The sequence below is a fragment of the Aquarana catesbeiana genome, linkage group LG05, assembly GCF_042186555.1.
Source record: "Aquarana catesbeiana isolate 2022-GZ linkage group LG05, ASM4218655v1, whole genome shotgun sequence".
Taxonomy (NCBI): domain Eukaryota; kingdom Metazoa; phylum Chordata; class Amphibia; order Anura; family Ranidae; genus Aquarana; species Aquarana catesbeiana.
In genome coordinates, this window is record NC_133328.1 from 61123187 (window position 1) to 61135543 (window position 12357).

Genomic DNA, 12357 nt, shown 5'->3' on the forward strand with positions numbered 1-12357 from the left:
TTAGTCAATTCTCTGACGAATAACAAAATATTTAATTTTTATAAACTCAGTAATCTTAACCATTTAAACACTTGCACATATAACGATGAATATTACAAACCTAAGCCGCCATAGTTCTCATTTTTCAAATATCACAGGCAACTAGGAATTTTATTCCTCATCCCCGCCTGTTAGATTAATCTCCTTAATTGCCCTTCATGGGTTTAACCCATCTTCTGGGAGTTCACATGTATCTACAAGTTCAGTCCACTCTCCCCATATTTTCATGAATTTACTAGCACACCCTCTAGCTTTATAAGTGAGTTTGTATGTGGCAGCACCTGATTGATTAGGTTTTTCCATAGGTTAAGGGGAACTGGCGTGGAGTTTATCCACTGCAAAACTACCGTCTTTCTGACATAATATAGCAGAAAGCGTAAGAATTGTTTTTGATAGGAGCCCAACTCCACATCCTCGAAAATAGCCAATATACACCACTTTGGGCTGCAGATATTAGGTAAATTTAGTTGCAATAAAGTGGGTTACTCGTGACCAAAATGGTCGTATCTTTTCGCAGCTCCAGAGCATGTGGAGAAGATCACCCGTGTTCTTATGACATTTATGGCAGATAGGACTGGTTAGTTTTCGCATGCGGAAAAGCCGCAGAGGAGTATAATAAATTCTGTGGAAGATACGTAATTGTATCATTCTGTCTCTAGCAGATATTGCAGTAACGAAATACGTATTAAGGAGTTCCTCCCAGTTGTCGTCCGATAGGTCTGGTATATCTGTTAACCATTGATTCTTGAGGGCCTGTAGTCGTTTGGGGTCAGGTTTCCCCAGTAATTTATAATAAGTGGAGATCAGACCTGTGTGTTCTGGTTGTATTAATGCTCCCTCCAAGACAGAGTTTTGAAAGGAAACGTTTCTAAGACCCAGTCAAGACCTAGCTACGTGTTTTAATTGCAGATATTTAAAACTCCATATGTTAGGTATCCTAAATTCCTGCCGTAGTGCTGGAAAAGATTTAAATTGACCATGGTCATATAGCTGATGTATGTATTTTAGTCCCTTTGTAGCCCATAAGCAAGCATCAGGAAGGTCAAGGAAGTGCGGAAATGTAGGGTTAAACCATATAGGATGGTTGGGGGATATAGAGACTGAGTCATCTGGAACCAGAGGGAGACACTGTCCATATATCCTAAGAGAGACCTTGAATATATCTGTACCCTCAGCAATTCTAACTGTTTTCCGAAATATTAAGTTATTTAGAGCTTCATAAGAGGAGAGCAGGGCCGCTTCTGCTGCAGTAGCGGCATTATCCAATTGTGGAAAAAGCCACCAGTGCATGTAGACCAGTTGTGAAGCAAAATAATAAAATCTTAAATTCGGGAGAGCCAGTCCACCCCGAGTTGTAGGTAATTGTAGAGTGTTCAAAGCTATTCTAGGGTTCTTAGGATACCATAAATACGTTAACAATAGAGAGTCAATTTCTTGATAGATTTTTTTGGTACATTGGGCTGTTAGCCAAAATATATAAAAACTTAGGCAAAAACACGGAAGGAAAGGAATCTATGCATGGTAGGAGATTATTTATAATATAGTTGTAACATATGCCTAGTGCCTCTGTGAATTGTGAACGGTTTAGAAATTATTCCATTGATCCTAATGCGGGCTATAGGCTGGTCATACAATATGCGGATCCAGGTAAGAAAATTATTTCCAAACCCAAATTTTTCCATTATATGGAAGAGATAAGGCCATTCCACAGAATCAAATGCCTTGTGGGCATCCAGGGACACGACCCTGGGGATCGAAGGTTTGTAAACAATCTACGTATATTACAATATGTAGATCTCCCCGGAATAAATCCGGTTTGATCTGAACTTATTAGTGTAGTAATTACTGAATTTATGCGGGAGACTAACATTTTAGACATCATTTTTAAATCCGTGTTAATTAAGGAAATCGGTCTATAGGATTCACAGCAGAGGGGGTCCTTATTGGGCTTAGGAATCAATATAATTAGGGCCTCTTTTATGGATGAGGGGAGACTTTTCTGTGTAAAGATATTGGAATATAATTTATGTAATCTTGGTACCAGGACCTCTCGGTGCTCTAGATACCACTCAATAGGGAAACCATCCGGCCCCAGAGTTTTATGTTTAGCGAAACTTTTAAGGGCGTGTTCTATCTCCTCTATGGAAATGGGTGCTTCCAGGGATAATTGTTGCTCCTCTGTTAAGGTAGGGAAAGTTATAGAGTCTACATATTCATATAGTTCCGGGGGAGTGTAATGAGCTTGGGATTTATAAAGGTCTGAGTAAAATTGTAGGAAGGCCTCCATATTCCCAACCTGGGAGGTGTGGAGATTGGTCGAACTATCGTAAACACTGGAAACTGTGATAGGGTCAGGTATTGGTTTAGCTAAAAAGGCGAGATGCCTCCCATTTTTGTCTCCTGTGTCAAAAATCCTTTGTTACTGATATAGTAATCGCTTTTGGGTCTTTGACACAATCGCCAGCTCATACACTCTCTGGGCATTTTGCAGCGGCTGATAGCAAGCTGGGGAAGTGTCCCTGACATAAATGTCCTCCACCTCTTTCAATTTGGAAGCCAAAGTAAGTACCTATTCTTCGTTAGCTTTTTTAAGGTCCGAGACTCCTGTCATATAAGCTCCACTCAGCACTGCCTTGAAGGCATCCCAGGTAATCAACTCTGACACTTCCCGCGCATTCTCCTGCCAAAATTTAGTTATAGCATCCCTACAAGAGTACAGAACCATCTACTCCACCAACCAATATGGACTCATGCGCCAAACCTGGCCACCTGAGGGTCTGGACTCTCGCATGGTAAGCTCCAAGGGAGAATGATCAGAAAGTGCCCTCGGTAGATAAGACACCCCTTCCACTTTCTGTAAAGTATTTCTAGATTTAAAAAAATATCCAGTCGGGACAGAGATTTATAGGACCCCGATGAGCAGGAGAACTCCCTCTTATCTGGGTGTTTCCAACGCCATATTTCAGTTAAATCATAGGCAGCTGCCCATTCTTGTAAGGCGTGGGACTGTGGTCTAGCACATCGGAGTCTGTCCATCTCTGTATCCATGACCCTGTTAAAGTCACCTCCTATAATGAGGTGACCTTGCATTATAGGAAGAACTGCGGCCATACAATCCTTCAATCTTTGTAATTCAAAAGGTGGCGGAATATACACATTTACTATGGTATACAGTACCTCCATAAACTTAAACACCAGAGCAACATAATATCTGTGGGGGTCAGTCTTAACCTCCACCACCTGAATCGGTAGAGACTTGAGAACTAGTATAGATACTCCCCTAGAGTAAGCACATCACCATTTTTTAGATAAATTTATTTCTAAGGGTGCTATTGACATTACATTTTCCCCACATGTCGGTAACAACCCATGCAATCCATACATACAAAGAAACCAAAACAAAAAAGTTCAGAAACAAAGTTATGTGTAATAAAATGGAACGACACAGGGAAAAAGTATTTAACACACGAACTGAAATTTATTTAATACTTTGTACAAAATCCTTTGTTGATAGTTACAGCTTCAAGATGCCTCCTGTATGGAGAAACTAGTCGCATGCATTGCTCAGGTGTGATTTTGACCCATTCTTTCACCCAAACAGTCTTCAAGTTTTGAAGGTTCCATGGGACTCTTCTATGAACTCTGATATTTAGTTCTTTCCATAGATTTTCTATTGGATTCAAGTCAGATGATTGGCTGGGCCATTCTAGCAGCTTTATTTTCTTTCTTTGAAACCAATTGAGAATTTCCTTGGATTTGTGCTTCGGATCATTGTCTTGCTGAAATGTCCACCCTTGTTTCATCCTCAGCAACCTGGTAGATGGCAGCAGATTTTTTATCAAGAATGTCTTAACGGTACATTTCTCCATTCATCCTTCCCTCAAAGATATGACGTTTGCCAGTGCTGTATGCTGAAAAACAGCCCCACGCCATGATGTTCCCAACTCCAAACTTCACTGTTGGTATGGGGGTGTTTTTGGGGTGATTTGCCGTGCCATTTGACCTGCAAACATTGGTGTGTATTATGGCATCCAAAGAGTTCAATTTTGGTCTCTTCTGACCAGACTGTATTGTCCCAGTATTTCACAGGCTTGTCTAAATGTTGTGCAGCAAACTTTAAAAAAGCTTCAACATGCATTTTCTTCAGCAATGGAGTCTTGCATGGTGAGTGTGCATACAGGCCATGGCGGTTGAGTGCGTTACTTATTGTTTTCTTTAAAACAATTGTACCTGCTAATTCCAGGTTTTCCTGAAGCTCTCCACAAGTGGTCCTTGGCTCTTGGACAACTCTTCTTTGTATGTATGGATTGCATGGGTTGTTAGCGATATAAAATTAATGTTAGTACAAAAAGTCTAAAGGGCCACAACACATGGGAACTAACCTTCATTAGTGCATATTTTGTGTCACAATGTATACAATCTGTTTGTGAGAGTCATCACAAACCATATACAAATCCATCAAAAAAAAGTTTACATTTCCTGGGATTTTTTTCTTTGATATCTGATGCATTTCTTAGAACAACAGTCTACCTCTTCAAACAAAGGTAATGATCTCATATCATTTTTGGTGAAGATTTCCATGGAGGCATTGGACATCTCAGAGTTCCCCTTAAATGGAATAAGCCACCACTGGAAAGGAGAAAGGGATAAAGCTGATAAACCTTTGGGCTAGGTGGCCCCAAGTGTGGCAAAACAGCCTAGACTTTATTGTGAATGGGCAGGGGAACAGTGGCCCTGCAGTATGGACCAACATGGGGAAGGTCCCTCAAATTCACCCCAGTTGGGAGAAAATCTAATAAAAAACATTTGATAGGAGATCAGACACACAAAGAGAGCATTGCTATCTATGGGGTTGCTTTACTAAAGGCAAATAGACTGTGCACTCTGCAAGTGCAGTTGCTCCAGAGCTTAGTAAATGAGGTAAGGCTTCACGTTGAGTACCCAATCATGTGTAAGGAAAATAAAAAAACAGAATTTTTGCTTGCACATGATTTGATGATGGAAGTCAGATCTTCTGCTCATTTACTAAACTCTGGAGCAACTGCTCTTGCAGAATGCAACTGCACTTTGAAAAGTGCACAGTCTTTTCGCCTGACTCATAGGGGTTGATTTACTAAAGACAAATAGGCTACGCACTTTGCAATATGCAGTTGCACTCTGCAAGTGCAGATTCTCCTGAGCTTAGTAAATGAGTGGAAGCTCTACTGACTTCCATCATGCAATCACGTGCAAGCAAAAATGCTGTTTTTTTATTTTCTTTGCACGTGATTAGATATTATTTGCAAAGTGAAGCTTTACCTCATTTTCTAAGCTTTGGAGCAACTGCACTAGCAGACTGCACTTTGCAAAGTGCACAGTCTATTTTTCTTTAGTAAATCAACTTCATAGACTTACATTAAGAAAGGGTGCAGTATAGCACAACCATTGCGTAGCACTGCTAACCAGGAGCAAACTGCATCTTTTATAACCAAATGTGACTGGTCCTGTATACTGTGAAAGTGGAAACTCCTGCGCTGTCGGGGGGGAGGGGGGGGCCTACGCTAAAAGGACACTGCTGCAACACCTAAGTACTGATCCAAAGCAGGAAAAAATGAGACAAAAGTGGGGGAAGATGGTAGTTGCGCTGTGATGAAGGGGGGGGGGGCTACAAAGATGACTAAAGTGGCAAAGTGAACTAAAAAAGAAACGGGCCAATGCATGAATGGATCCTACATGCTAAAAGAACATGGTGAGGATGCAGTGCAGTGCAACGTAGCTGATCAACATGACTATAATGTTGCGGGCAGACAAAGCCTAATATATAAAGGTAATTGTGAAATAGTGACTGCTTGAATATAGCAAAGCAAAAATGCATATACTGACACAAATAGAATAAATAATGACACAATGCAAAAAAAATATATAATGCAAGAAAAATACATGTGGGCTAGTGCCCCATTAGCAAAAACGTGCCAAATCCTGGTGGACTACAAGTGACAAATCCCTAGGACAAACATGAATAATAGTTCTATCATCCAGTCCAAAAACAAAAACTCGTGATGAGAAACACAAAACAATTCCAATCGTGAAGGGAAGGGGGATCTTCAGTGAGGACACCTCCATGTTTGCAAGCCGCTTACCTTACAGCTGTAAGGTGTACAGCCTGTGTTGCATATGACCCGCAGGTGTAGACATTCCGTGTATACAGGTAGTGACAATGATGAACATGCCAAGCGAAATATAAAAAATAAAAAGTATACAGCATGTAAAATAACTCTGCGACGACCACAGTGGAGGGGGGGGGGGCAAGACACACACGGGGGGAGGTTGCACTCACTTTCATGAAGTGAGTGTGGGCATCAATCCACGAGCGCCGAGCTCGTATGCTTCCAGGGGTATCACCAATCTGGAATCTGTCCCCGTGCCTGGAAACTGGAATATGTCCCCGTGCCTCTCTCCTCAGTGTTCGTCAGGTAGATTAGTGATGTACAGTGTGAGGGGGAAAGAGACGCACATAGCGTGATCCCATATAAAAGGTATATTTTTATAATAAAACAAGTCCAATCAACTTACATTTAAAACAATGCTGCAGTGTGTAGTAACTACGAGCGCCGAGCTCGTCTCCTGTTGTTTGTCTGTGGCAGCGTCCCATGCTCCAATCCTAATGCATATCGTCACGTCACGTGACTTCTTCAGAGGATAACGAAGAAGTACAGAGTCCAGTTTTCCTCTGAAGAAGTCACGTGACGATATGCATTAGGATTGGAGCACGGGACGCTGCCACAGACAAACAACAGGAGACGAGCTCGGCGCTCGTAGTTACTACACACTGCAGCATTGTTTTAAATGTAAGTTGATTGGACTTGTTTTATTAAATAAATATACCTTTTATATGGGATCACGCTATGTGCGTCTCTTTCCCCCTCACACTGTACATCACTACTCTACCTGACGAACACTGAGGAGAGAGGCACGGGGACATATTCCAGTTTCCAGGCACGGGGACAGATTCCAGATTGGTGATACCCCAGGAGGCATACGAGCTCGGCACTCGTGGATTGATGCCCACACTCACTTCATGAAAGTAAGTGCAACCCCCCCCCGTGTGTGTCTTGCCCCCCCCTCCACTGTGGTCGTCGCAGAGTTATTTTACATCGTGTATACTTTTGATTTTTTATATTTCGCTTGGCATGTTCATCGTTGTCACTACCTGTATACACGGAACGTCTACACCTGCGGGTCATTTGCAACACAGGCTGTACACCTTACAGCTGTAAGGTAAGCGGCTTGCAAACACGGAGGTGTCCTCACTGAAGATCCCCCTTCCCTTCACGATTGGAATTGTTTTGTGTTTCTCATCACAAGTTTTTGTTTTTGGACTGGATGATAGAACTATTATTCATGTTTGTCCTAGGGATTTGTCACTTGTAGTCCACCAGAATTTGGCACGTTTTTGCTAATGGGGCACTAGCCCACATGTATTTTTCTTGCATTATATATTTTTTTGCATTGTGTCATTATTTATCCTATTTGTGTCAGTATATGCATTTTTGCTTTGCTATATTCAAGCAGTCACTGTTTCACAATTACCTTTATATATTAGGCTTTGTCTGCCCGCAACATTATAGTCATGTTGATCAGCTACGTTGCACTGCACTGCATCCTCACCATGTTCTTTTAGCATGTAGGATCCATTCATGCTTTGGCCAGTTTCTTTTTTAGTTCACTTTGCCACTTTAGTCATCTTTGTAGCCCCCCCCCCCCTTCATCACAGCGCAACTACCATCTTTCCCCACTTTGGTCCTGTATACTAATATAATTACAAAATATACACAGAACAGACCAAATAAACCTTCAGTACTAATTTTAAATATTTACATCAAGCTCATCTTTTTCTATATGATTATTCCATTTTGGGTCTGATCGGTGTGTCGCAAAATGATTAGAAGTCCTTGTGTTCTTTTACATTGACACAGAATTGTTTCAAAACCTATCATTATCTGCAGTTTGCTATGTCTGGAAGCTTTTTGGTAATTGCCTTTCCTTCTTTTAGGTTCACCTATGAAATTGCTCCTGTTTTTGTATTGTTGGAATATGTCACGCTAAAGAAAATGAGAGAGATGATTGGCTGGCCTGGAGGCAATGGTGACGGAATATTCTCACCAGGTAAATTAACTTTTAGGGCCTAAATTATTATCTCCTCTTATTCCTTTTCATCTGCAATATACATTTCCTTTTTCAGTATTGCCAGAGTGTAATGGGACTCTCTTTCCAGCCCATGACGGTCTATGAATTTAATTCAGAGCGATGTATACAGTCCTCAAAGCAAGCTGCACATTACCATGAGCATAAAATGTGCCGTGTAGGAAAAATAATTGAATGAGACATTTGCCTTGCAGTTCTAAATACTCCGGGTTCTACAGTGCAGCAAATAGAATGTGTAGAATCCTTGACTGCATTGTACACAGGACGGCAGTACTACTGAGCTGAAGGAACAATCAAAGGGAATGTTAATCAATTCTGTTTAAGAGAACTCTGTGCGTGCAGAGATTAGAATGTCTGGTAATTATTGGGAAGAGAGTGCCCTCTTTTGTTTTTTATTTTTTGTCTTATCAAATAATTCATCTTTGCTAGGCCTGTTTTCTTCTCTGTCTCTGTAGACTCAAATTCCCCCGTCAACACATTAGCTCTGTTGTGTATTTCAGAAGCTGTTAAAAAAGCTTATTGTGTCTTGCCCAAGATTAAATAAATGACGCAGATTTTGAATGCATGATGCTGCACATTCCTCCACATGACCTTGCCTTGTATAAGGGTACTTACATTTTTTTTTTTTTTGATTGGGAATTGGTATGTTATAATTTACAATAACTGCTGAAGGGACTGTTAAGGCCTCATGCACACAGGACGTTTAAAAAACACCAGCGCTGCTGCCAGGAAAAAGCAGCGTTAAAAACAAGCTGTTAGCCGCATTTTTTAATAGCGTTAATTGGCATTTATGGGTGTTATTCCACATTTTTGGAGTTAGCTTTTTTTGTAGTTTTTTCAGTAAAAACATTCCCTATAATGTAAAAACACCTAAACGTGGCTAAATGCGGATAAAAGCTTGTTACAGCGTTTAGCCGTGTTTAGCAGCGTTTTTTGGCATTTTGCGTTTTTACAGCTCAACAGCTTCTGCTCCTGGACGCACAGGCTGTCGTTTTTTCTACTGCCCCTAAACGCTTATGCTTCCAAACGTTTCCGTGTGCATGGACACACAGGCTTACATGGAGGGGCGTTTAGAGGCAATTAAAAAAAACATCAGACGCCCCCAACAGCAGCTGTAAAAAAACGTCCTGTGTGCAGGAGCTCTAATTGTTTCTTAGTTTTTTTTTTTGTTTTTTTTTATTGTAAGCAATGTAAGTACCCGAAATACACTGTTATCAGCCTCTTGCAGTCCTCTGTACAGCAGAACTCAGACCAGGTGAAGGAGATGCAACTCAAGATGGCATTTGGTTTTACTGCAGTGCAAGGAGCATGCTAAATGGAAGAAAGTGCAGAGTGACAGAGAGACAAGGTCGTCAGTGTACTGCTTATCCTTTCACTGTTCAGTCACAGGCTCGGGTAGGGAAGAGACCTGCAAGGCGAGAGCTACACTGGCGATTTTTTTCTCTTGCTACTAAAAAATATAACTATTTACTGGCAGTCATCAGAAAAGACTACAGTTGCAGGGAAGATTTTAAAGTAGAACTATAGGCAAAACTTTTTTTTTCATTTTGGATGGAGAAAGGGAGAGTTGTAACCCCTCTTGGTTTAATTTTTGCCATCTGTGACCCAGTGGGGTTGATTTACTAAAACTGTGAGAGTGCATAATCTGGTGCAGTTGTGCATGGTAGCCAATCCGCTTCTAACTTCAGCTTGTTTAATTAAGCTTTGCCAATAAAATCTGGAAGCTGAATTGTTTCTAAGCTGCACCAGATTTTGCACTCTCCAGGTTTAGTAAATCAACCCCATTGCCTCATAGCCAAAACAGGAAGTGACAGAAAATTCCTGAAAGTTAAGGAATCTCATCGGGACTCCAAGGCAACACTGTATCTTGAATAATTAAAAGCAAACATAGAATCCACTTTCCACAAGTTGCTGAGGTCAACATGTATAATTGCTAATTACTGATTCGTCGATTTGACGGGATATCTCCAAAGCTCAGACAAATCAATATGAAAAAATTGATGTCGGTGGAACAAATATGTGCCAAAGTAGCAATAGGAAGGATCAACCACGGTATATGATATAGGAAAATCGCTTTATTAAAGTTACAAATATAAAATAGGTCCACTTAGAATGTCATGATGACATAAATAGTGGAAACATCCCCCAGTGTACCCAACAATATAAAACACATAGAAAAAATGACAACATGGTCACAATATGGTCCCAATCAAGGGGCCCCACACATACATACACATGTATGAACCAGCTAAGGGAAAGAGGGGAGAAATGCTACTATATATAATTGAGCCAGTATAAGAACTTAATCCTGTATAATCAAGAGTATCAGAACTACACATGCTACATGTCCGTATACCGGGCTAATGCGGTTATTGTGTAGAGAGGTTGCATCAGCAGGTAAGTCAAACATGTGGAGCTATTAACGGGAATCCGTAGCCTAAGTTGCAATGTGGATCTGCTGACTTTTGATGGTTTCCAGAGTCTGCCTTTCCACCCGTGGATATATAGCATAAAGTGAAGGGACACTGAATGAGTAATATGTGATTCAAACTGGTCATGTAGGGATGGACTGGTTGTTGAGCACATTATATATGCGTGCATCAGCTACAGTGTCCCTTGACCGAGTGTGGTATATAAAGCAGTGTACAAGTCCACTCGGTATCAACAGGAGGTAGAGGGGAACGATGGGGGAGAAAAGATGTTTGCCTGAAGGCTCTCACCACTTCAGGATGATGGCTAAGATGGCCATGATACATGAAGTCCATTCCCCTCTAGTGTCAGCCTGCAGATAGATGCTGTGTCAGATATGGACGGTCACTGATAGGGTCCATCAGCATGTTGCAATGGCAGTTTAAGTGTCTATGCTCTAGGTATCCGGTCAGGTGTCAAGTTTGCTGGCTATGGTGGCCCGTAGGTAGATTGCAAAGCAGGCTTATCCGGTCAGTCCCTATGGAGATGGTAGTGCGGGATTAACTCACACTGTTGCCGGAATGCATGGTGGATCATGGGGCAGAGTTGGCGCTGCCTACGGCAACGTGTTTCACACACGTGACTGTGCGCTTTGTCAGCGCCATCAATTTTTTCAACGCTATGTTATGGCCTAGGCCAACAAGGCCCAGCCTAGGGCGGCACTTTGCAGGGGGGCAGCACGAAAATGGTTCCCGTCTGCTTGCGCTACGCTTTTAGTGTAGTGCCAGTCTCATTTGGTGGACTGGGCCGTGAGGCAAATCAATCTGGAGCCCCTCATAAAGCGGCAGTACTGCTGTGGGCAGCCGGCGTTCAACAACTGTGGGGGTCGCTTCTAGTTATGACTGTCCTATCATCACAGCAGACCTCTCACCTGAGTTCTCAGCTACAGAGAGACAGATGCCATGTCAGGAGGCTGAAACTGTCTGGAGGAGAAAGTCAGCTGACGAGCATGGGCCAGTAGAGTGAAGGGGAGAAGCTCTCCACTGTGTGGGTGACCCCATGTTGAGAGAGGTGCAGTGGAGACACCTGAAGGGAGCCAGGCAGGCTGAAAGTGTACCCAGGCTGAAAGGAATAACGCACTAGTTGAGTGGAAATTGCAGGACAACTTCCTAGCTGCCCCAGGGCTTCTAATCTGGGTAGTAGGGCTGGTGCAGATGCAAGGAAGACTGAGATGGTCAGCTACACTTAGGAGGTAGGTAGTAAGACTTTCCTACAAACCTTTGGGTGATCACAATCTAATATATATATAATACATATACTAGAAACCCCTGAGGGCTTTCGAGCTTGTAATTATGCATGTGGCAGTTAAATATTAGGAAATCATCTTCTTATTTATTTGCCTTTGGCAGAGGAGTTTGTAAATATTATAACGACTTACCATAGATATCAGCTACTGGTAATATATATATAGGAGGTAGTTGTTAATGTTTATACAGTAGCTGACTAGATTATAAAGTATGGAGTACCCAGGGTAGGAGGAAAGCTACACTATTTGGGTGAAACTTGCATGGCACTTACCTAACTGCCAAAGGGCTTTTAATGTAGGGATGGTGCAGACACAAGGGACACTGACAGGGTCACCTATACCTGGGCAGGTAGGTAGTAGTACTGTTGATTGCTGATGAGGAAAATAAACAGAGGGATTTAGGTGTTCCTGCCCCCAGT

The 12357-nt window shown here is 41.9% G+C and overlaps 1 protein-coding gene across 1 annotated transcript in view; it reads left to right on the forward strand.

Annotated features, from left to right (window-relative positions):
- GAD2 (glutamate decarboxylase 2) overlaps window positions 1–12357 on the forward strand; it is a 133117-nt gene that overhangs the window by 61117 nt on the left and 59643 nt on the right. Inside the window, exon 6 of the mRNA XM_073629789.1 lies at window positions 8072–8184. Coding sequence (XP_073485890.1) covers window positions 8072–8184 — 113 coding nt within the window. The remainder of the gene's footprint in view (window positions 1–8071; window positions 8185–12357) is intronic.